Source organism: Macrobrachium rosenbergii, chromosome 40 (assembly GCF_040412425.1).
Source record: "Macrobrachium rosenbergii isolate ZJJX-2024 chromosome 40, ASM4041242v1, whole genome shotgun sequence".
Lineage (NCBI taxonomy): Eukaryota > Metazoa > Arthropoda > Malacostraca > Decapoda > Palaemonidae > Macrobrachium > Macrobrachium rosenbergii.
The window spans coordinates 13,396,421-13,419,737 of record NC_089780.1 but is presented as its reverse complement, the minus strand read 5'-3'; the positions used below and the strand labels follow the sequence as shown (position 1 = coordinate 13,419,737).

General features: G+C 38.1%; 3 protein-coding genes across 3 annotated transcripts in view; all 3 read right to left on the bottom strand.

Moving 5' to 3' along the window:
* Positions 1-523, bottom strand: part of LOC136826322 (fibrocystin-L-like) — a 113,056-nt gene extending 112,533 nt beyond the window's left edge. Inside the window, exon 1 of the mRNA XM_067083572.1 lies at positions 387-523. The gene's annotated coding sequence lies outside the window, so the exon portion shown is untranslated. The remainder of the gene's footprint in view (positions 1-386) is intronic.
* On the bottom strand, positions 338-7,031 carry LOC136826142 (solute carrier family 22 member 6-A-like). Its single transcript, XM_067083142.1, has 7 exons — positions 7,023-7,031; positions 6,185-6,329; positions 5,565-5,650; positions 4,520-4,779; positions 3,579-3,763; positions 2,909-3,060; positions 338-607 (listed from the first exon to the last, which is right to left on the bottom strand). Exons 2-7 carry the CDS (start codon positions 6,323-6,325, stop codon positions 541-543), a joined length of 891 nt encoding a protein of 296 aa, XP_066939243.1. The 5' UTR covers positions 6,326-6,329; positions 7,023-7,031; the 3' UTR covers positions 338-540.
* A 306-nt stretch (positions 7,032-7,337) lies between these two features.
* On the bottom strand, positions 7,338-16,293 carry LOC136826321 (solute carrier family 22 member 20-like). The gene is made up of 8 exons (XM_067083571.1): positions 16,140-16,293; positions 12,511-12,616; positions 11,225-11,408; positions 10,802-10,913; positions 10,047-10,150; positions 9,030-9,184; positions 7,663-7,775; positions 7,338-7,376 (listed from the first exon to the last, which is right to left on the bottom strand). Exons 2-8 carry the CDS (start codon positions 12,590-12,592, stop codon positions 7,338-7,340), a joined length of 789 nt encoding a protein of 262 aa, XP_066939672.1. The 5' UTR covers positions 12,593-12,616; positions 16,140-16,293.
* Between the last annotated feature and the right edge of the window lie 7,024 nt (positions 16,294-23,317).

Below are 23,317 nucleotides of genomic sequence, written 5' to 3'. Positions count from 1 at the left end.
TATATATATATATATATATATATATATATATATATATATATATAGTATATATATATATATATATATATATATATTCATGTAATTTTTTTCATTATAATGCAGCTAGTTCCATGCCCTTTTCCCTACTGCTTGTGACCCACCACAGCTGACTACCCACCAAGCTCCTTATTCACTGCTAAGATCAACAGAGGTATGGTACATTGTTTAGTAAACAGGCCCAAGTGGCTCCAATAACTCATGAGACTGAACCTTGGTATGTGTATGTGTGTGTGTGTGTAAAATAATTCTTATTATAATACTTAAAACGTCTAATTTTGTCAAACTGATACAAAACGGCTACAAGAAACAATGAAATATATTTGCATGCTCCTCATATAACAGCCTACCTCGTGAGACAATACTTTGCAAAGGTTGTACAAGAATTCGGAAAAATTCTCTTTGCTTGGTTATAAATCGTAAAATCTTCCTCTTGAGGTGTTATTGATGATTTTGTTGTTGTTGTTGTTGTTTGTTGTTGTTTTTGAGTGCTGTCTGCAACTCTCATCCTTCAGAGGAGCCGCGCGTCTCTTGGGCCTTCTCCTCCGAAGTTGGAACACGTAGCCAAGACCTACGGAGGAAGATTTAACGCCTTACAAGATTTTCTCTAGTGACAATAATAATAATAATAATAATAATAATAATAATAATAATAATAATAATAATAATAATAATAATAATAATAATAATTATTATTATTATTATTATTATTATTATTATTATTACTATTATTATTATTATTATTATTCAGAAGATAAAACGTATTCTTATGAAACAAGCCCACTTGCCACTGACTTGAAATTCAAGCTTCCAAAGAATATTAAGGTGTTCATTAGAAAGGAATAACAGAAGGTAATGGGAAATACAGAAAGAAGAGATCACTTATTAAAAAGAAAAAATAAATTAACAAATTAATAGAAAAAAAAAAGAATTTTTGACGACTTCAAATTCAGCTGACAACTGGATGAGTTTTGTCTTACAAAACTTCATTACTGTAAGTACATCTAAAGCTTAAATCACAGTGAATTACGGGAGAATTTGCCCATATTATTTCTCGGTCTTTAAAAACTAAAACCACAATCAGATAGTTAAGTTCAATAAACTCATGGTATATTTTTCTACATTACAATTCTCGAGTGGCGTCTTGTTTAGAATATCTATAATCTGTCCAAAATCTTTTTTATTTAACCTTGTATTAGTTCAAATAATATTTCCATTTCAAATTTATCCACAAGTTTCTTCATATGGTTACGATTGTTTTGAATAGAAGTCTTACTTTGGATTTTATCAACATAATTTATCATTTTTAAATCATTAACATTCGACTAAAACCTCTTCCATAAGTTTTGTCTATTAATAAAACACTAGGTGAAACAGTTAATGAATGCTGACACTGTCATCGAAAACTATCGATAAATGACACTGAAATACCGGTTGAACTGTTTTCAAATAATAAATTTAAGAAAGGCTATTTAAATTCTTATTCTATTTTTCCTATGCATTATACTCTTGATTATCAATTAGTTACACTTTTGTCATTTCGTTAAATTTTCCGTTTTAACGTAAATTTCATATGATTATGTCTGTGGTATTTATTTACTTCATATTTTTTGTATGACTATGGTAATTTTTCGTTGCCATGTAAAATAATCAAGATACCATTGCTAAGAAATTCGCAATCTCGTGAAGAATAGTTTGTGTAATAAAAGAAACCCACAATTAGGCTATATAGTAAACTGTGTTACTATGTAGAAGAATACGGCACTGTAGCTCGTAAGAAATGACTGAGCCAAACCATACCTAGACTATGGTCATTTTCTCATTCTAAACTAATAAAATTACAACTTTTATCCACGGTGTGCGGTAAATGATTCCCTGAAAGATAGTACCATTTTCGTTAATTCGTCGTCTCCTGGAGACGAATGGCAACTCGATATCTCGGGAGGTTGACTAAGCATACGAAACTTAAAACACAACTGGTAACTTGGATATGCCTAAACACGTGGAGGAAGGAATATAGAATTTAGGCCAATGGCTAGGCACTGGAACCTATGAGGTCATTCACTGCTGAAACGGAAACTGAGAGTAGATAGGTCTGAAAGGTGTAACAGGAAGAAAACCTCGCAGTTGCACTACGAAACAACTGTTATGGGAGGGAGGATAGCAAGGTGAAAGAGAGAATATGAATGGGGGTACAGTAAAAGGAATGAAAGGGGTTGCAGCTAGGGGCCTAAGGAAAGGATGCTGTAAAGAACCCTAAGTAATGCCCACAGTGTACCGCGTGAGGTGCACTGATGCACTAACCCCCTTAGAGATTAAAGATAGTACCAAATACGTTGATAATTCGTGTCCTTGAGATAAATGGCAACTCAGAGCATATCTTGGGAGTTGCCAACGCCTGGAAAACTTAAAACTTAACGGGTAACTTTGATATGTCTAAAGAAGTGGCTTCTATTTTGTGTTTTAGGCTTAGGCAACTTCCATGATATGCTCCAGTTGTCATTTGTTTCCAGGAGATGAAGAATTAACGAAAATGGTACTATCTTTTAAGGAATCATTTACCAAACACACCGCGGATAGAAGTTGTATTTTTATTAATTCAGAATCGACAGTAACCATACGCTAGATATGTTTTCCCACAGTAATTTCTTGAAAGCCCCATTTTCCGTAGTTTTTTTAATCTATTTATTTTTCAAGTCACACGGCGGTCCAGTCTGCTTCTAGGCTACATTGCCGTGTTAGTTTTCTAGAACACTGGTAAAATCATCGTAAAGTCCAACACAGCAAGTCGCAAAAAGAACACTTTCCAAGACCAACGGTATCTCTATTATTATACGTTTAAAAAACAAAAGATTCTATCCGAAGCTCTTACCTCTTTCTACTTGGCGTCTCTCTGGATTCCAATTCTGCCACGCTTTCTGGAAGAGTGATGCCCATAGTCTCTGGCAACATCAGCATAACGATGCTTGCTACGAACGCCGTGGCACCGAAGACGGCAGACGGTGCCCATGGATAGACTGACCCCTGTGGACCATTGGAGTATGTAGTCCTTGTTACACAAATGCTTTGGACCGACACTTACAAGAATTGAATGAGAAAGCGTTGTAAATATAAGTATATATATAAACATATATATACACACACATAAGCTATATATATACTGTATATATATATATATATATATATATATATATATATATATATATATATATATTACACACATATGCTTTGGATCGACATTTACAAGAACTGAATGAAAGTGTTGTAAATATATATATATATATATATATATATATATATATATATAGATATATAGAGAGAGAGAGAGAGAGAGAGAGAGAGAGAGAGAGAGAGAGAGAGAGAGAGAGAGAGAGAGAGAGAGAGAGAGAGAGCATTTACAGGACCTATTGAATGAGAAAATGCTGTAAATATAAATGAAGAGAGAGAGAGAGAGGCATTTACAGGACCTACTGAATGAGAAAGTGCTGTAAATATAAATGAAGAGAGAGAGAGAGAGAGAGAGAGAAGACTCCCAACCTTACCAGGATCTCATTTATGAAGGGCGAGATGATGGACCCGATCCGGGAGACCATGAAGCAGGTCCCGACGCCCCGACTTCGAACCTCCGTCGGGAAGAGCTCGGTCGAGTAGAAGATCAGGATCTGGTAGGCCGAGGCGATGCACACCTTTCCCGCCATCGCCAGGGTCATGACGAGCCATCCGTAACCTCAATGAAGGAAAAATTAAGGGAAAATTAAGGAAAGATGAAGGAAAATTAAAGGAAGATGCAGGAAAATTATGGGAAGATGAAGGGAAATTAGGGGAAAATGAAGGGAAAATGAAGGGAAGATGAAGGGAAATTAAGGGAAGATGAAGGGAAATTAAGGGAAAATGAAGGGGAAATTAAGGGAAAATGAAGGGGAAATTAAAATTAAGGGAAAATGAAGGGGAAATTAAGGGAAAATGAAGGGGAAATTAAGGGAAAGATACGGAAAATTAAGATAAGATGAAGGGAAAATTAAAGGAAAAATAAGGGAAGGTGAAGGGAAAACTAAGGGAAAATGAAGGAAAACTAAGGGAAGATGAAGGAAAACTAAGGGAAGGTGAAGGGAAAATGAAGGAAAACAAAGGGAAAATGAAGGAAAATTAAGGGGAGATGAAAGGGAAAATGAAAGAAAATTATGGGAAGATGAAGGGAAAATTGAAGGAATTGAAGGAAAAATTACGGGAAATGAATGGATAACATGTGAAGGGTACGACAACACATCTAACCCTTAAATTTACACAAATTTTCCTGCTCATTCTCTTTCTGTAAGTGCTCTTCTCTCTCTCTCTCTCTCTCTCTCTCTCTCTCTCATACTTGTATATAATCATGCTTAGCCCTATAACACATCATTAACTAAATTCACAAATATATATACATATATGTCCATGTTTATGTTCTCACTCCTTTCACACGGTACCATCTACTCGACCAACTCACTCGCAGGCGTCGGAGCTATGGCCAAGAGAGCAACGCCACTCAGGGCGAAACTGAAGAGCGTCGGCAGGCGTCGCCCGAAGTAGGCCACGATGGGCACCGTCAGAGAGTACGCCGGGACCTCCATCAGGCCCGAGAGGACCATGAAGACGAAGGGGTCGCTGCTCAAGTTCCCCCCGCTGAGGGAGAGGCCGTAGTAGCTCATGTTGACGATTATGTACGCGCCGTAGAGTACCAGTGTTATTCGCCGGAGCTTCGGCGTTCTGTTGGGATTGGAATGTGGACTTTAGGTCAAAGGTCAAACGATGGGACCCAAGAGGTCATTTAACGCTGGAAGGGAAATTGAGAGTGAAAAGGTTTGAAAGGTGTAATGGGAGGAACACCTCGCAGGTGCACCATGAAACAATTGCTAGAACACAACAGAACATAGAATTTAGGCCAAAAGTTAAGTATACCTTAGTTTTACCCACTGAGCTGATTAACAGCTCTCCTAACGCTGGCCCGAAGGGAACTTATTTTACGTGGCTAAGAACCAATTGGTTACTTAGCAACGGGACCTACAGCTATTGTGGAATCCGAACCACATTATAGTGAGAAATGAACTTCTATCACCAGAAATAAATTCCTCTAACTCTTCATCAGCCGGCCGGGAATTGAACTCCAGCCCATCGAGTGACAGTCCACAGCTCTACCGACTCGCCCAACGAAGCACCTAGGGTAATGGGACCCAAGAGGTCATTTAATGCTGAAAGGGAAATGGATTAAAAGGTTTGAAAAAGTATAATTATATATATATATATATATATATATATATATATATATATATATGTACACGTATACATACATACACACACATATATACAGTACATACATATACAGACATACACAAAGATAGATAGATAGCTTGATAACGTACGCATTTACAGCACAATAAGCCAGTCAAAACGCGAGGTTTACCATGAGCTGACACAGAACACCGTATGAAATATGATACGCCTTAGACGCAGATGTTACTAGACTGAATATTACCAGCAACCTGGTATCTCACCTGAAGAGGATACTAAGGCTGGCCAGTTGTTCTTGTATCATTACTTTTATCTCTGTCTTCCCTTGCCTCGGCTTCGCGGGCTCTTCCTGAAAGGAGAAAACAAAAGAACAGTCTGTCGTTATCTCTTGACAGTGTGTGGAATTTCAATGTCATTCACCAGCATTACTGTGGTCGTTATTACTTCCCAAAATCTGAACTAGAAAGATCTTATTTACTTTGAAAGACCAAGACAAATTTGAAGGCAGTGCCTCGGAACTGGCAATATAATAATGGGACTGGAACTGGGATATAGAATTTAGGCCAAAGGCCAAGCGCTCGGACCTGTGAGGTCATTCAGCGCTGAAGCAAAAATATTTTGAACGTGTAACAGGAGGAAGACCTCGCAGTTGCACTACGGAACAACTGTTAGGAGAGGGTGGAAAGTAAGATGGAAGAAAGAAAATATGAAAGGAGGTACAATTAAAGGAATGAAAAGGGTATGGAAAGTAAGATGGAAGAAAGAAAATATGAAAGGAGGTACAACTCAAGGAATGAAAAGGGCAGCAGCTAGGGGCCGAAGGGACGCCGCAAAGAACCTTGAATAATGTGTGTGTAAATATACGGGTGAAAGTGAATTTTACCTCCTTGCTCTCTCTGAGGATGGTGCAGACTTTTTCATCGCCTGGCAGAGATCTCCTGTTCAGTCTTGCTGCCTTTTTCAGAACCTTCAAGGCACGCTCATGTCTGCCAGTCACTGCCAGCCATCTTGGAGATTCGTCCATTACCCTTCAAGTGAGAAATCAGAATGCTTATGAGCAATAAGATTGGGAATAAGATTCTTTCTCTCTTTTTTGTATTCATGGTGAGGCGGCTTTTCATCTGATTTTCAACTGAAAATTCAACGTGTTCATGATTGCAGAATGTATACAGTTAATTAATAATTACAGCAAGATTCCTCTTTGAATCACAAATTACTTCTTTATCTATGTAACTTTGTACCAAAGCAAAGTATAACAAAGCTCCCAATGCTATACTTACCCCAGAAAAGATAATAACAGAGCTTCTAATTTTATGCTTACAAGAGGAAAAGTATAACCAAGTTCCCAATGTTATGCTTACCACAGGAAAGGTTTAGCCAAGTTACCAATGTAATGCTTATCTCAGGAAAGATATAACCAAGTTTCCAATGTAATGATCACCACAGAAAGGGTATAACCAAGTTCCCAATGTTACGCTTACATTAGGAAAGGTTTAACCAAGCTCCCAATGTTATGCTTACCATAGGAAAAGTATAACAAAGCTCTCAGTGTTATGCTTACCACAGGAAAGGTATAACTAAGTTCCCAAAGTTAAGCTTACCTCAAGAAAGGCATAACAAAGCTCCCAATGTTATGTTTACTACAGGAAACTTATTACAGGGCTACCAATTTTATGCTTACCACAGGAAACGTATTACAGGGTTCCCAATGTTATGCTTACCACAGGAAAGGTAAACAGGGCTCCTAATGTTATGCTTATTAAAGGAGAGGTATAACAAAGCTCCCAATGTTATGCTTACCTCAAGAAAGATATAAGAAAGCTCCCAATGCTATGCTTACCTCAAGAGAGGTATAACAAAGCTCCCAATGTTATGCTTACCTCAAGAAAGGTATAACAAAGCTCCCAATGTTATGCTTACCTCAAGAAAGGTATAACAAAGCTCCCAATGTTATGCTTACCTCAAGAAAGGTATAACAAAGCTCCCAATGTTATGCTTACCTCAAGAAAGACATAAGAAAGCTCCCAATGCTATTCTTACCTCAAGAAAGGTATAACAAAGCTCCCAATGTTATGCTTACCACAGGAAAGGTATAACAGGGCTCCCAATGCTATGCTTACCACAGGAAAGGTATAACAAAGCTCCCAAAGTTGTGCTTACCTCAGCAAAGGTATAACAGGGCTCCCAATGTTATTCTTACCACAGGAAAGGTATAACAAAGCTCCCAAAGTTGTGCTTACCTCAGCAAAGGTATAACAAAACTCCCAATGTTATTCTTACCACAGGAAAGGTATAACAAAGGTCATAATAGTTATGCTTACCACAGGAAAGGTAAAACAAAACCCCAATGGTTATTCTTACCACCTCCAGGAAAGGTATAACAAAGCCTCCCAATATCATCATACCGAAGGCCCAGGGAAGCATCATGAGAATACCGAGGTGAGGTCTCAGGCGAGGCTCAGAAATCTCCACGACTGACGAAAGAAGAAGAAAAGAAGTTACTTTAAACTTGAATGCCTTCGAAGACGCGCACTCGATGTTCTCAGTCTGGTTGATTCTATAGATATGAGAAGGCCCAGGGAAGCATCATGAGAATACTGAGAGTGAGGTCTCAGGCGAGGCTGGAGAAAATACAGGCAGACAGTGCACAAGACTGACGAAAAAGAACACATCCTGAAGCCCCTTTAAAAATCTGACTGGGTAATGGTATTATTCATTTGTTGACGCGCACTATAATTTATGTACACACACATATGTATGATATATATATATATATATATATAGATAGATAGAGAGAGAGAGAGAGAGAGAGAGAGAGAGAGAGAGAGAGAGAGAGAGAGAGAGAGCTTTGCATTTGTAAACTTCAAATGCATGAATATGCAGAGAGCGTTAACTTAACCACGCTTTCCTATCATTGATCAGATGTTTTTCCATTGCATCAGTGAACTCCGAGTTTCTTTTTTAAATAAGCCCAAATTTATTCAGAAATGAAATTACCATTCCGGAATGATGTTATAATGAATGAGAGATATTAATGCGTACACGAAAATTCAGTTTGATTCAAGTATTTTTATGCATCAGACCAAATTCGTTTAAAAAAAACATATGAAACAATTCCGGCAATTGCTTGAGGCTTATCACCTACAATTATGAGAAGAAATTAAACTAAATCTCAGAGAAATTATTAATCTAACTTTGAGAAAGGCTGAAGGAATATTTTTCAATGACTGAGAAGGACTGAAGGAATATTTTTCAATGACTGAGAAGGACTGAATGAATATTTTTCAATGACTGAGAAGGACTGAAGGAATATTTTTCAATGACTGAGAAGGGCTGAGGGAATATTTTTCAATGATTCAGAAGGGCTGAAGGAATATTTCTTAAAGACTCAGAAGGGCTGAAGGAATATTTTTCAATGACTGAGAAGGACTGACAGAATATTTTTCAATGACTGAGAAGGGCTGAAGGAATATTTTTCAATGACTAAGAAGGGCTGAAGGAATATTTTTTAATGACTGAGAAGGGCCGAAGGAATATTTTTCAATGACCGAGAGGGACTGAAGGAATAGTTTTCAATGACTGAGAAGGGCTGAAGAAATATTTTTCAATGATTGAGAAGAGCCGAGGGAATATTTTTCAATGATTCAGAAGGGCTGAAGGAATATTTTTCAATGACCGAGAAGGACTGAAGGAATATTTTTCGCTGACTGAACAAGTGAAATACAAACCCAGAATGTAACTGATGTTGGTGATGAAAGGCATGGTCAAACCCAACAGAAAGCGAGAGAAGAGTAACGCTGACAGGTTCGGTAGCAAGCACGTCGCATTCGACAGAATCATGAAGGAAGGCAGGCCGAAGAGGAGTGTAGTTTTCCGACCAAACCTAAGGAGGAAAAAATGAAAGGAAGTAAGAAAATATAAATAAGAAAATATAAACCAGAAGCTTAGTGACAGAAAACGTCTTGGAAAATAACTAAACTATGCTTCATTCCAGGTTCCACGTCTCAGAGGGCTTTCCTCCTCAACTGGAATTGGAATTTGAATATAGAATTTAGCTTCCTCCCTAACTGGAATTGGAACATGGAAATTAGCTTCCTCCCAAATGGAACTGGAATATAGAATTATGCTTCTTCCCCTATTGGAATTGGAATATAAAATTTAGCTTCCTCCTCTACTGGAATTGGAATTAGAATATAGAATTTAGCTTCCTCCCTTACTGGAATTGGAATATAGAATTTAGCTTCCTCCCCTACTGGAATTGGAATATAGAATTTAGCTTCCTCCCCTACAGGAACTGGAATTGGAATATAGAATTTGACTTCCTCCCCCATTGGAATTAGAATTTACAGTGAAATTTAGAAATTCATTCTTCGAGAAAAGAAAGGAAATGTTTGTTCGGTCACGTCAAAAAATTTCCCAGGCAAAACACTGAAAATTAACTCCCTTTACAAGGCGTCAAAAAGCCATGATTACAAGGTCAGACAGGCAAGTATCGGTCGCGTTCGTTTCAGGATCCGTTATGTCTACCTCACTTAACGGAGTATTCTGTTATATTTTTCTTGTTTTTCCGGACTTGAACGTATCCGTTGGGTAACGATATCGGCTGGCTAAGTTGGGATGTGTGTGTGTGTGTGTGTGTGTGTGTGTGTGTGTGTGTGTGTGTGTGTGTGTGTGTGTGTGTGTGTGTGTGTGTGTGTGTGTATGCACCTCTATACAAAGACTACAAGTATCAAAATTCCACAAACCTGTCAGCAGCAAATCCACTTATCAGAGCCCCTAGAAACATCCCAAGCATGTAGATGCTCTGGTAAGTCGCCCGCAAGTAGGCTCTGTCGCAGGTCAGCTGAAACTGAATAAAAAAAAATATATATATATATATATAATAAAAAAATATATATATATATATATATATATATATATATATATATATATATATATATATATATATATATATATATATATATATATATATATATATATATAATCATACACTGAATAATGAGGAGCACCAGGCCAACTTAGAAAATTTGTAAAAAAAAAACTAATTTCTTCAAAAGTAACAAAAAAAACTATGACTTTGAGGTATAAAAGCAGAGTAAATAAGACTTTTTAAAAATCCGTTCATATGAAGGAAATGGAATGGAATGGAATATAGAGTTTAGGCCAGAGGTCAAGTAATGGGACCTGTGAGATCATTCAGCGCTGGAGAGGAAATTGAGATTAAGTAGGTTTGAAAGGTGTAACAGGAGGAAAACCTCGCAGCTGCACTATGAAACAATTGTTAGAGAAGTTGGATAGCAAGATCGAAGAAAGATAATAGAGGTACAGTAAAGGGAACAAAAGAGGTTGCAGCAGCTAGGGGCCGAAGGGACGCTGCAAAGAGCCTTTAGTAATGCCTACAGTGCACCCAGCGGGGTGCACCGACGGCACTACCCTCCTACGGGGACGTGAAGGAAATGTGACAAGGAAAACAACTGCTGAGGTCAGCATTTCCAATCACCTCCGCTGTCAAGGTCGTGGCGAAAGTTGAATTGTCGAACAGCCACTCACTGCACGCTTCCTCCGCGACTTCCCCGGTCTGGGCACTCTCAACCAAGTAGCTACATTGATTCCTGTGTGTTACGTGAAATGTGCTTTAGCTGAGGAACACGTCACCTATAATTATAAGAGGGGCGAATAAAGCGTATTTCATGATGATGGAAGGTTCTCAAGTGGTTCAAAAACTGGGAGATTTGTGTGGGATATTCCACACTTTTCGTAACTTTATTGGGACTTCCAGCTTATGAAGTGGTACACTTCCACAAAACGGGAAGTGACATCTAAATATAATGTATAATGTTCATTACAAGATCAAAATTATGTATGGCTCTCATGCTCGTAATATTTCGAGAATACGAAGCAGCAATGCTAGAATATGACTTACAGGGCGGTGCTGTTTTCGGGTGCTACGGCAAGCCTCCAGGATGAAGGACCTCCCCTTTCGGCACTCGTCTCCGACGCTGCTTCAGGAGACGCTGTAGCAGAAGGCACCGTCGGGACGCAGGTGTAATCCACGGCAGGTGCGAAAAACGCTCCCCCTAGTGCCTGGCTGGCAGGTAGGCTCAGGCCTGAAAAAAAAAAAAAAAAAAAAAAAAAAGTTAATTCCAAAAGTACTTGAACCTATCTTCAATCACCGTCAGTCTGTTATGCAGAATAGAATATAGGATTTAGACCAAAGGCCAAGCGCTGTGACCTATGAGGTCATTCAGCGTTGAAATGGAAACTCACAGTAACGTGGTTGGAAAGGTGTAACAAGAGGAAAATCTCGCAGCTGCACCATGAAACAATTGTTAGAGAGGGTGGAAAGTCAGATGGAAGAAAGAATATGAAAGGAGGTACAAGTAATGCAAAGACCCTAAGTAATGTCTACAATGCACCACGTGAGGTGACGTCACTACCTCCCTACGGGTGCCTGTTATGTAAATCGTTCAGTTATCGATATACTACCTGTCTATTAACTTTTATCTGTTGTAGATTATTTGATTAACCTCTCTCTCTCTCTCTCTCTCTCTCTCTCTCTCTCTCTCTCTCTCTCTCTCTCTCTCTCTCTCTCTCTCGTAAGGTAAACCAGTTACATTCCAATTCAAGGTACAAACATTTCACCTAATTAAAAAAAAGATTAAGTTTCTCAACTTGTCAATTCTTACGTAAGGAAAATTATTATAGTATATTTGATGTGCAACCTGGGGTTACTTAGTGAAGAGCTTTCAAGGAAGTATTAAATCTTAAAGCAACAATTACTACCTGTGGTACTGTAATGACCATCAGTACTCTGAGCACAGCTTTCCACTAACCCTCTTTCAGAATGCAGACGATTAAAGAAGCAAGGGATTAGAAAGCTAATAGGATTAGAAAGCTAAGCAAGGGATTAGAAAGCTAAGTAAGGGATTAGAAAGCTAAGCAAAGGATTAGGATCAGAAAGCTAAGCAAGGGATTAGAAATCTAAGCAAAGGATTAGAAAGCCAAGCAAGGGATTAGAGATCTAAGCAATGGATCAGAGATCTAAGCAAGGGATTAGAAAGCTAAACAAAGGATCAGAAATCTAAGCAAAGGATCAGAAAGCTAAGCAAAGAATCAGAAAGCTAAGCAAAGGATCAGAAAGCTAAGCAAAGGATCAGAAAGCTAAACAAAGGATGAAAAAGCGAAGCAATGTCTGAAGCGAATACTCACAAAATATGGCGACCACATAATGGATGACGTCCCACCAGCCAGTGCCTAGCTGTGCCAGTAACTCGTCCAACGTACTGATCATGACGTACGCCAACAGCGCCTGCCTCTGAACAGAACAAGACAAATCTGAATTTGAATTTGATTATAGAGTTTAGGCCAAAGACCAAGCATTGGGACCTATGAGGTCATTCAGCGCGGAAACGGAAATTGACAGGAAAGAGGTCTGAAAGGTGTAACAGGAGGAAAACCTCAAAGCAGTTGCTCTATGAATCAATTGTTAGGAGAGTGAAGGAAAGTAAGACGGAAGAAAGAGAATCTGAAAGGAGGTACAGTAAAAGGAACGAAAGGGGTTGCAGCTAGGAGCCGAAGGGACGTCGCAGAGAACCACGAGTATAATGGCTTCAGTAAACCACGTCAGGGCACTACTTCCCTGAGGGGCAAAAGAAGAATAATTCTACAGAAGTCTAATGTACCGTATTTTCCCCCCTTTCGAGAGAAAGGAGAAAAATATTCTCAAGGTCAATATTTGGGCTCCACGATAAATAAGCTTTTAGGGTCACGGGAACACGATGCAAAAATAGTTATCTGGATACTTTCAAAGACTTACCTTTATATCATCTATTGAGGTTCTATATCAAATTCGGACTGATATACAACTCGGTCATTGACCAAAGGTCCAAAATAAGTAGTTAGGTATTTAACCAATAATGAATACAACATTTCCAACATACTTCTAAAGATTTGAGTCTTTTATCTCTTCCTAGTGAATAAACAAATTGAGCTTTTAACCGACAAAAACATGAGCCCAAAATAATACGTAAACATCTTATAACTTCATCTTCAGATAATCTTATCTTATTGTTAATGGATAAACATAAAAAAAGTAAGTTCAGTCAGATTTACTGTCGGGAGCATTTCCCTTGACTCGATTTTGTCGAAATTTTCACCTTTAAACTTAACCTTCCATGGAACATTCCATCTTTAAATTTAACCTTCAGATTTAATCTTCCCTGAAAAATTTCATCTTTAAATCTAACCTTCAGATTTAATCTTCCATGGGGCTGCCGAGTTACGAAAAAAGGTTTAGAGTCTTCGTAATATGAAATGAAGCTTGGCCTAAGCCTTCATTAGAAGTAAAAGCAGCGACTTAGACAAAGATGCTAAGTGCCTTTGGTGACAATATGGAGGGGCTTACGCAAAACACTTAGCTAGAAAGCTTCTCATGTGGTTTGGTCATGTTTCTGTGACATAATCGGTAACGAGACCATGATAATTCTTTAGAAATCGGTAATGAGACCATGATAATTTTTTAGAAATCGGTAATGAGACCATGATAATTCTTTAGAAATCGGTAATGAGACCATGATAATTTTTTAGAAATCGGTGATACGACCATGAAGATAATTTTTTAGAAATCGGTAGAGACCATGATAATTTTTTAGAAATCGGTAATACGACCATGAAGAAATTTTTTAGAAACCGGTAATAAGAAATTTTTAGAAACCATGACCATGAAGAAATTTTTTTAGAAATCGGTAATGAGACCATGATAATTTTTTAGAAATCGGTAATGAGACCATGATAATTTTTTAGAAATCGGTAATGAGACCATGATAATTTTTTAGAAATCGGTAATACGACCATGAAGAAATTTTTTAGAAACCGGTAATACGACCATGAAGAAATTTTTTAGAAACCGGTAATACGACCATGAAGAAATTTTTTAGAAATCGGTAATACGACCATGAAGAAATTTTTTAGAAATCGGTAATACGAACATGAAGAAATTTTTTAGAAATCGGTAATACGAACATGAAGAAATTTTTAAGAAATCGGTAATACCATGATAATTTTTAAATTTTTAGAAATCGGTAATGAGACCATGAAGAATTTTTAGAAATCGGTAATACGACCATGAAGAAATTTTTAGAAATCCGACCATGAAGAAATTTTTTAAAACCGTTAATATAAGAAATTTTTAGAAATCGGTAATACGACCATGAAGAAATTTTTTAGAAACCGGTAATACGACCATGAAGAAATTTTTTAGAAACCGGTAATATGAAGAAATTTTTAGAAATCCGACCATGGAGAATTTTTTAGAAATCGGTAATACGACCATGAAGAAATTTTTTAGAAATCGGTAATACGACCATGAAGAAATTTTTTAGAAATCGGTAATACGAACATGAAGAAATTTTTTAGAAATCGGTAATACGACCATGAAGAAATTTTTTAGATGACAAAGAAATTTTTTACAGACCATGAAGATAATTTTTATAAATATACGACCATGATGATAATTTGTAGAAATCGGCACGTTTTTTTTTATCGGTGACCATTGATAATTTTACAGAAATCATATACATCGCATGTCCGTTGTTGGCAAACTACACCAAGTATAAGACAAACTGAATGTAAGAAAAATAAAACAATTAAACTAGCTTCGCAACATCAATCACTGACAAACAGCGAAGAAAAATAGTATAAAAGAAGAGGGGGTTACTATAAGGAATCACTCTCTTACTAAAAACATTCTACAAATATTGTCTGGACTAATTTCCTTTGCTTTTATCATACAAGTAACAATATACCAACAAAATATTTTGTCTCCCATTTTTTAAGACGATGAACCCTACTAGTAATACTGATAAACTTTTTTGGTGCCATCTATCACATTAACAACCAAGACTTAACTGTTTGCCCCTATTACACTGCAGGTAAGGCAGGTGCAGGCAATATTCCAAATTAAGGCAGCAAAGGGGGGGCCAAGCCATGAGGTATAACCTAGAAGGTATAAAGCCCCACATGAAATCCATAATTGGAATTTGAACATAAAATTTAGGACAGTGGCCAAGATCTGGGACCTACGATGTCATTTAGCGTTGAAAGAGAAACTGAGAGTGAAAAGGTTTGACAGGTGTAACAGGAGGAAGACCTCGCTATTGCACTATGAAACAAATGCTAGAAGGTGGAGAGTAAGGTGGAAGAGAGATAATATGAACGGAGGTACAGTGAAGGGAATGGCCTGCTGAATTCACGTGGCTCAGACATAGCACTCAATGACCCTGTTCTAGCAGTCCAAAATTACTAAACGTCACGCAAACTGGACAAATAAACCGTTTCAGATTCCGGTGGCTTAGAATTACTGCACTTCATTATATTCACAACTGTTTTGATTCTGAGAGCGTGAAAGTGCATTATCCAGAAAATATATTGATTAGAAATATTTTTTGCATACAGCACCTTCTACGTGGCTGTCAAAAATGTCAACAGAACCGAGAGATTTGATAGATTTTTATTTTACAAAATTATGCATATATTATATGTATGAGTGTATATATAAACATACACACACACACATATATATACATATATATACACACAAAGTATATGTGTAAATTTCTAACACCTTACAATTCTTAGCATATTCAACTTCCATTAGCTATAACTATTGTTGTTTACTGACTTTCTTAAGTAAGCCACAACGGTACAGATAAATAGATTACTCTGCACCACTTGGATTAAGCATCAACTTTGCTGAACCATTCGCGCGTGTATGCAGGAATAAGTGTCTCTAACAGCCTCTATTTATCGATAAAGAGACAAGCAACCAATTAGAAACTTACTTACACGCAGTGGAGTTCCCAAGGAGGAGGCCCCTTCCGTTTTGAGTGTCCGGGAAACACTGAGGATGCTGGGCGGTGATACTTTCAACGAAAGTAACGATTCGGACCTTGGACTTTGTAATCAGCTTACACGGTCATCTATCACTGCTGGCTGCTGCTGCTGCTACTTCTTCTTCTTCTTCTTCTTCTTCTTCTTCTTCTTGCTATACATTAAATTTTTCTAATTCATCTTCTTCTCTTCTCCGTCTTGCTATACTATATCAAACTCTCTTCTTCTTTTTACTTTTTCTTCTCCTTCTTCTTCTTCTTCTATTCTTTCTTTATATCAAATTTTCTTATTCTTATTCTTATTGCCGTACTTAACCATTTTTCAGGAATCGCCGGTTTTACTATTTTCAGGAATTTTCAAGGGTTTTATTAACCGGTGGTAAATCAACGTCTTGGAAAATTGTAAAGGGCGAGAGGACTTTGGGCGAGCCTGAAAACGTAAATGGGTAATTTATTATTTTTACGCTGTAAATTATCTTGAGGGCGGTATTAACCCGGTATGTATCACCTTTGTCAAAATAAAGTAGACGGCCGCACGAAGACATCGTTTATTAATATAAAATTTGTCGACCACACAATATAGAAATGGGTGTATGTAATATTTTGATCCCCGAGGGACTAGTACTAAACACGGCGACCCAAGGAGCTTCCGCAGTGTTTAGTACTAGCACCTCGAAGTAGGTGGATACATACCGGGTTAACACCTTGATGGAGGTATTCCTCTCCAACACAGGACATCCATAAATACACTTCGACATCTCTAGATGGCAGTCACAGGAACAAACACGGATCACATAGTTATTAATCCAGAAAAAAAGAACACTGAGGAATGTTACGAGCTATAGAGTAGATGTTGTCAGTGAACAGAACTTGTTACTGCCACACTACAGCTGACATTAACTGAAAACTGAGGACATATCTAGGGTTCATACAAACAGGCTTCTTTAAGCTGAACATCAGGAGGTTTCTGCACTTGAATGATGTAATAATTTGCAATTTTAGAAACCATATGTGGGGAGGTGGAGGCAATGAACGCTGACTGGAATACCACAGAAATGTATATTAATCTACAGGAAGAGAGGCACTGGGATATTGGGTAACATGGAATAACCCTCAGATACAAAATGCGAATATTGGTGGAAAACAAGTGTAGAAAGGATTTGTGAGTGATAACATCGGGGGTAGAACTAAAATGCTGGTGGAATATTTTTGTGAGGTCACGAATATAAACTGAAATGGAAATCATTTGTGTGAAATGTCAGAAACTAGAAAACCTGCATCTACTGACACATCAGAACTAGAACACCTGAATCTACTGACATATCTGAAATTAAAAAACCTGAATCTACTGACATGTCTGAAAATAGAAAACTTGAACCTATTGACATCTGAAACTAGAAAACCTGAATCTACTGACATATCAGAAACTAAAAAACCTGACCTTACTGACAAATCAGAAAATAGGAAACCTGACTCTACTGACATATCAGAAACTAAAAAACCTGAACTTACTGGCAAACCAGAAAATGGAAAACCTGGAAATATAAAACCTGAATCTGCTGACATCAGAAACAATAAAACCTGAATCCACTAACGAAAAAATTCACAGTTTACGACGTGGAACCACTAATAAAGACTCTTAGCATATGGCGAGCACCAGTCTAGGAGAGAATCACTGAATATCTGAGCTGCAAATGAAGCGACCCCTTGTTTATTAACTAGACTGTTTTGCAAAATGTTGAGTGAGGAAACGAAGTCTGATTTGGAGCTGGAAGTCATAGCAAAGATATCAAAACGAGGTGACATGGCTGAATGTATTAATTACAGAGGCGTTGTATTTTCGTCAGTCATGATGAAAATATTCAGTCCACTCATTCAGAGTACGAAGACAAGGATGTAATAACACTAGCTAAAGAAAGATTTAACGAAGAAGTGTCCCAAATTTTTAAGAACAATGACATCTGATACGGGTTCTCTCGAGATGGAACTTGGTGAAAGACAAAGGAAGAAATTGAATCAAACAAGAGGCAGGATGAGTAAAAGACTGAAATTACGGATGTATGTACGATAAATTAGTCTGGTGCGATCTGCATTGCTATGCAGACATGAACCTTGATGTGCCCATGAACGTGCATCTAAATGATTTAGTCGACTTGGAAATAAAGCTTGAGAAATTATACCATAAGAGTAATTCCACTTTCAGAAAGTTAGTGAGATAATGATGAACAGTAAATGAGATGGCTTGGACAAGTCCTTCTAAACGTTACAGGGAGAAAAGTGTGCAACAGTTTCAGGTGGGCTCCTTTGAGAACCACAAGTGTTAGAAGACACATACTTACATGGAAGGGAACTATGAGACGGAAGGCTGAAGAAACTTGAGCAGTGAAAGGACAGGACTGACTCAAGCGGCAGAATTTCACAGAGGCCCTTGATTCAGGCTTTCTAGTTTCTGATATGTCAGTAGATTCAGGTTTTCTAGTTTCAGATATATCAGTAGATGCAAGCGATGCCGATGATAATGCAAGCAAATTCACTGTACAAATGAGACCAAGACAACTACATTAAAAAATAAAGACAGGTTTTGGTAGCAGTCATGAACTGCAAAAGAAACAAAGAACTGCAATTCCAGTACATATATTCCACAGAGGAAAGATGTGTGCGTGATTTTCCTTCATGTCAAGAACTCCTACGAAAACTCGAGAACGAGACAATCGCTACTGTTGCTATCCAGGGAGACCTTCTCCTGTACTGAGAAGAAAGGAGTTATGGAAATGCTATTTCAAGTTCTCGGAATCAAAATATCTTCTCGAGAAAATAAAGTACGTCGGTTTATTAAACCTCACGCTCCCTCGCAAGGTACTGGGTTTATACTAAAATTCGATCGCAGCGTTCGTGAAGACACATAAAACTGTAAACTGATCACTTTTTCTGGCACGAAACTGCCAGAGAATAATCTAGAAGTAAATAAAACCTCTTTCGCCCTGTTAAGACGTCAAAAGTATTCCTACCACAAACAATCTATGCGTATAAGGACTGTTCAGATATCCCTTAAGTTTGCATTTTAAAAACTGGATATAAAAGAAGACATGACCAGAATAATTACGCATCAACAGAGACTTCTTACCCAGGGCAGGACTTGTTACCATGGCGCTGAATGACTTGTTTTTCTAAGTGACGCGTTACAACAAACCCGTTACAACTGATTTACAGGAATACAGAATTTAAGCCAAATGCCAAGCGCTGGGGCCTGTGAGGTCACTGAGCGCTGAAAGGGAAACTGAGAATAGAAAGGTCTGAAAGGTGTAACAGGAGGAAAACCTCTCCGTTGCGCTATGGAGCAATTGTTAAGAAAGGATGCATAGCAATATCGAAGAAAGAGAATATAAACGGAGGTACAGTAAAAGGAATGAAAGCGGTTGCAGCTAGGGGCAGAAGGACACCGCAAAGAACCTTAAGTAACGCCTGCAGTGCACCGCGTGAGGAAAACGTATAACTTGACAACAAAGTCCTTAAAACCGGTTATAACTAGACAACATGGCCATTAAAATCGATTTTAAACAGACAACATTGACCCTCAAAACGATCATAACCAGACAACCAAACCTTTCTCACAAACATCCGCAATCCTGCACTTTCCCCGAATATCAAAGTCATGCTCTCCCTAGCTGGTAACACGTAAAGAAAACTCCTCGATTCAAAGATTTTAAAATCGTCACCAAAAAAACTCGTTTACCCCCACAGCAACCAAACACAATGGACTGAATGCCAACATTGTCTCCTTCATGTTACACAATCAGGTAACTTCGTCATCATCAAAGGCACAGCTTTTCTTCACTTTAAATACTTTGGATGTTCTGCTTCTTGGAAATATGAGTAGAGCTTTGGGTTATCGAGTATTTCTGTAGGTAACTGAGAAGCAAACGTTTAACTCTAGGCGAGCTGAAACGTACGCCTCGACCTAGCAGTTCTTATGGTATTCCTTTGAAATATTCCCGCCCAGCTTCTTGACATGCTGGGCCAACATTTTACGTCATTTGGGGCAAGACGTAGTATCCTATACGTAACGACCTGTTAACGAGAGGCGATAGATAGGTATATGGGTACACAGGGGTTAAAGAGTACTTCGTTCAGAGAGAGAGAGAGAGAGAGAGAGAGAGAGAATTATGATTTTTTTTTTTTTTATCCAAAACATGAACCCTATTCTTAAGGCACAACCCCACTGGAACCACTGACTTGAAATTCAAGCTTCCACAGAATATGGTGTTCATTTGAAAGAAGTTACAGAAGCTGATAAGAAATATAGAAAGAAGAGATCAGTTATTAAATAAAGAGAGAGAGTGATTGGTCTCCCCACTTTCGAGAATTAATTAAATTTAAAAATACTAGCCTACCCGTAGCGTGAAAAATTCCTTTATAATATACAAAAGTGGCAAGACAGCGAGTCCTGATCCTAGGGACCTCTATTGTGTATAGATAAGAGCCAATGATCAGAGAGGCCAGAATATAACTGGACAAGAGCAATTCTAAACTTAGTATCAATATCAATGAGCACCGCTGTTACTCTTAATTACACAAAGAGAACAAATATATGAGAGTACAACATTCCTTAAGGTAAATTCCATATCAGGGGGTATTAGTGACAAAACTATCATAAATAGCTGAGTATTACAAAATCTGTAATATATTATGGTTAATGTGGGTTGCTAGCCTTTCAAATACGGAGCCTCGATACAGCAGAAATATATAAAATAAGAGTCGAAATCAACTTATACCACCCTGTGTCAAACCCAAAAGGCGTGGGTTCAAATCTTGACCACGGCAAATGCCCTTATAAACAATGTATAATTCCACTGGAATGACATTTATTCACAGGGTAAAATCAATATTAAGGGAGTAATCATAGCTTAATACTGGTCAGTATAAACAAAGCCACGTACATAAAAGTGACAAAACAATAAAACATTAATCAATATTCAGCTACTGTGGTGGAATTGGGTTGACTCCTATTCTCAGTACAAAACCAGAATTCAACAAGAGCCAAATTCAGTACGTGCCTCTCTTGATAGTCAGCTCTGTATCAAACCCTAATGGCACAGGTTTGAATCCTGGTCAGGCCAGAAGCGATTATCGTATACAGTTGGACCCCATTATCCACTGACCTACTATATATGTTTCTACTTAGGCACGGTTAGCCGCAGAGAGAAAAATTTAATTGAAATTCAAATAGCACCACAATACCAACATTAGAAAACATTAAGTCCTTTGTCCTGCCTAGCATCTACCAATGGGTAACCATCTGCCTCCCCAAGAGAAGCATTCTCCCCTCCAATATCTCCCTAGAAGTGTCGACTCAACTTAGCGGACAACTTGGGGGTCTGCCCCTCAAGTAAGTAACAAATTCCCCTAAGTAACGAAGACTGGTTATATGACCTACCAGTGGTTCTCAACCTTTTCTGGTCCATGTACCCTTTCACCATATGTCAGGATGTTATTCCCCCACCCCCCACCCCACCCAAACAACGCCCTTTCCAAAATTGTCTGCCTCAAAATTCATGTACTGTATAAAAACATTACTATTGATTCTTTTTAAACATAAGTAACCCCAATTCTTTGTACAAAAAACTGAGGAGAGAGAGAGAGAGAGAGAGAGAGAGAGAGAGAGAGAGAGAGAGAGAGAGAGAGAGAGAGAGAGAGAGAGAAAGCTTGAATGGCAAGCAAACACACTGTAGGTGCAAACTTTATCCTAACGCGATGCATACACCCAATAGAAACATACATACTTAATTATAAATGTATATAACACTACATTACTGTACTGTAATGTATTAAGTACAGCACAGTACTGTACTGCACTGCATTAAGTAATGTCAACAAAATAATCAACGAGAGAGAGAGAGAGAGAGAGAGAGAGAGAGAGAGAGAGAGAGAGAGAGAGAGAGAGAGAGAGAGGTGGGGCATTCATTAAATGTGTATTGTTTCCTAATGTGATGCACAAAGAAGAAAACATTAGTCACGTCTGCTCATTGTCCACCCGCCTGGGCAAAGCGAGGAAAGACTCGGTCAATTTGATTGTGTGTGTATTCATTTATTGGCTACCATCATAAACACAAACAAGACAGCCTCGGTTGCATGCAAGCATTCGTTGCATCACTGCCCAATACCTCCAGCATCCTAAGGATGAGATATCGCCCACCTGGACGGGCTTGGTACACCTTCTGAAAACCCCATTGTACTTATCAGATTTCTCCAGTGTGTACAAAATAATTTTATTATTTTTATCATATTTGGGCAAGTCCAATAAATCAAAATTCCCTAACCATGAGGCCCGTTAAATTGAAGTGCCAATGTATGCACTCAAGAGGGTTTGATGTTTGTGTCAAGTGGAAAAAAAGAACAGCCTGGAGTACTCTATGAATAAAATTGCATTCAAGAAAATTCTGCATATGGATTTGCTTTGCTTTGCTGATTCCACAAGATAAGAGTAATGATGTACTGTTTCTTACAACTGCATTGTAAATTTTATGGGTAATGAACTGTATATACTAGATACATACACTCAATACAATTACCAACTGAAAGTTGTGGAAAAATTACAAGCTTCCTTAAGCAGTATTTTTCAATCTGCATAGCAGTTGAGCCCATTTAAGACAGGATGTTACGGCATACTGTATATATATACAGCACACAACAGGCTGTCATCTACATAACCATTTTCATCTCGTTTGCACTTACGAGGTTTGAAAGAGAGATTATGTTCTGGCCAAGACACAAAGAACTGATAAGGTGTTCCTGATGAGAGATCATCAGCAACATTTGGAGGGTGTAATGGTCTGGGGGACCAAACTGGACATACTGCTGAAAAGGCTGTAAGGTATGTCAAAGGTATGTCAAAGTCGAAAGCTCTAGTGAAGGTGTTAACAAGTCTCAAAAGTAGATCTTAGGTTTGGCCATAATGCAACCACTTGAATCGACATTGCTGATGAAACACACTTGTTTTACTTCTCTGTTCCTACTAATACCTTGGTCGGCTTGTCAGAGAAGTTATCCAGTCAAAAGCTTAGTAAGCAATCTGCTACATGTTGTGCACATGCATCAGGGTTTCACAGGTTGCAACCTTTGGTAGTTGGACA

What these genes read in the sequence shown, in the direction of transcription:
- LOC136826142 (XM_067083142.1), bottom strand. Translation starts at nt 6,325, where the DNA reads ATGGACGAATCTCCAAGATGGCTGGCAGTGACTGGCAGACATGAGCGT. An exon ending in TCCTCAGAGAGAGCAAGGAG is followed by an intron (nt 5,651 to 6,184) that starts GTAAAATTCACT and finishes TTCTCCTTTCAG; the next exon opens with GAAGAGCCCGCGAAGCCGAG. An exon ending in CCTTCATAAATGAGATCCTG is followed by an intron (nt 3,061 to 3,578) that starts GTAAGGTTGGGA and finishes AATGGTCCACAG; the next exon opens with GGGTCAGTCTATCCATGGGC.
- LOC136826321 (XM_067083571.1), bottom strand. Translation starts at nt 12,592, where the DNA reads ATGATCAGTACGTTGGACGAGTTACTGGCACAGCTAGGCACTGGCTGG. An exon ending in CCACGACCTTGACAGCGGAG is followed by an intron (nt 10,151 to 10,801) that starts GTGATTGGAAAT and finishes TTTTTTATTCAG; the next exon opens with TTTCAGCTGACCTGCGACAG. An exon ending in AGTGGATTTGCTGCTGACAG is followed by an intron (nt 9,185 to 10,046) that starts GTTTGTGGAATT and finishes TTTCCTCCTTAG; the next exon opens with GTTTGGTCGGAAAACTACAC.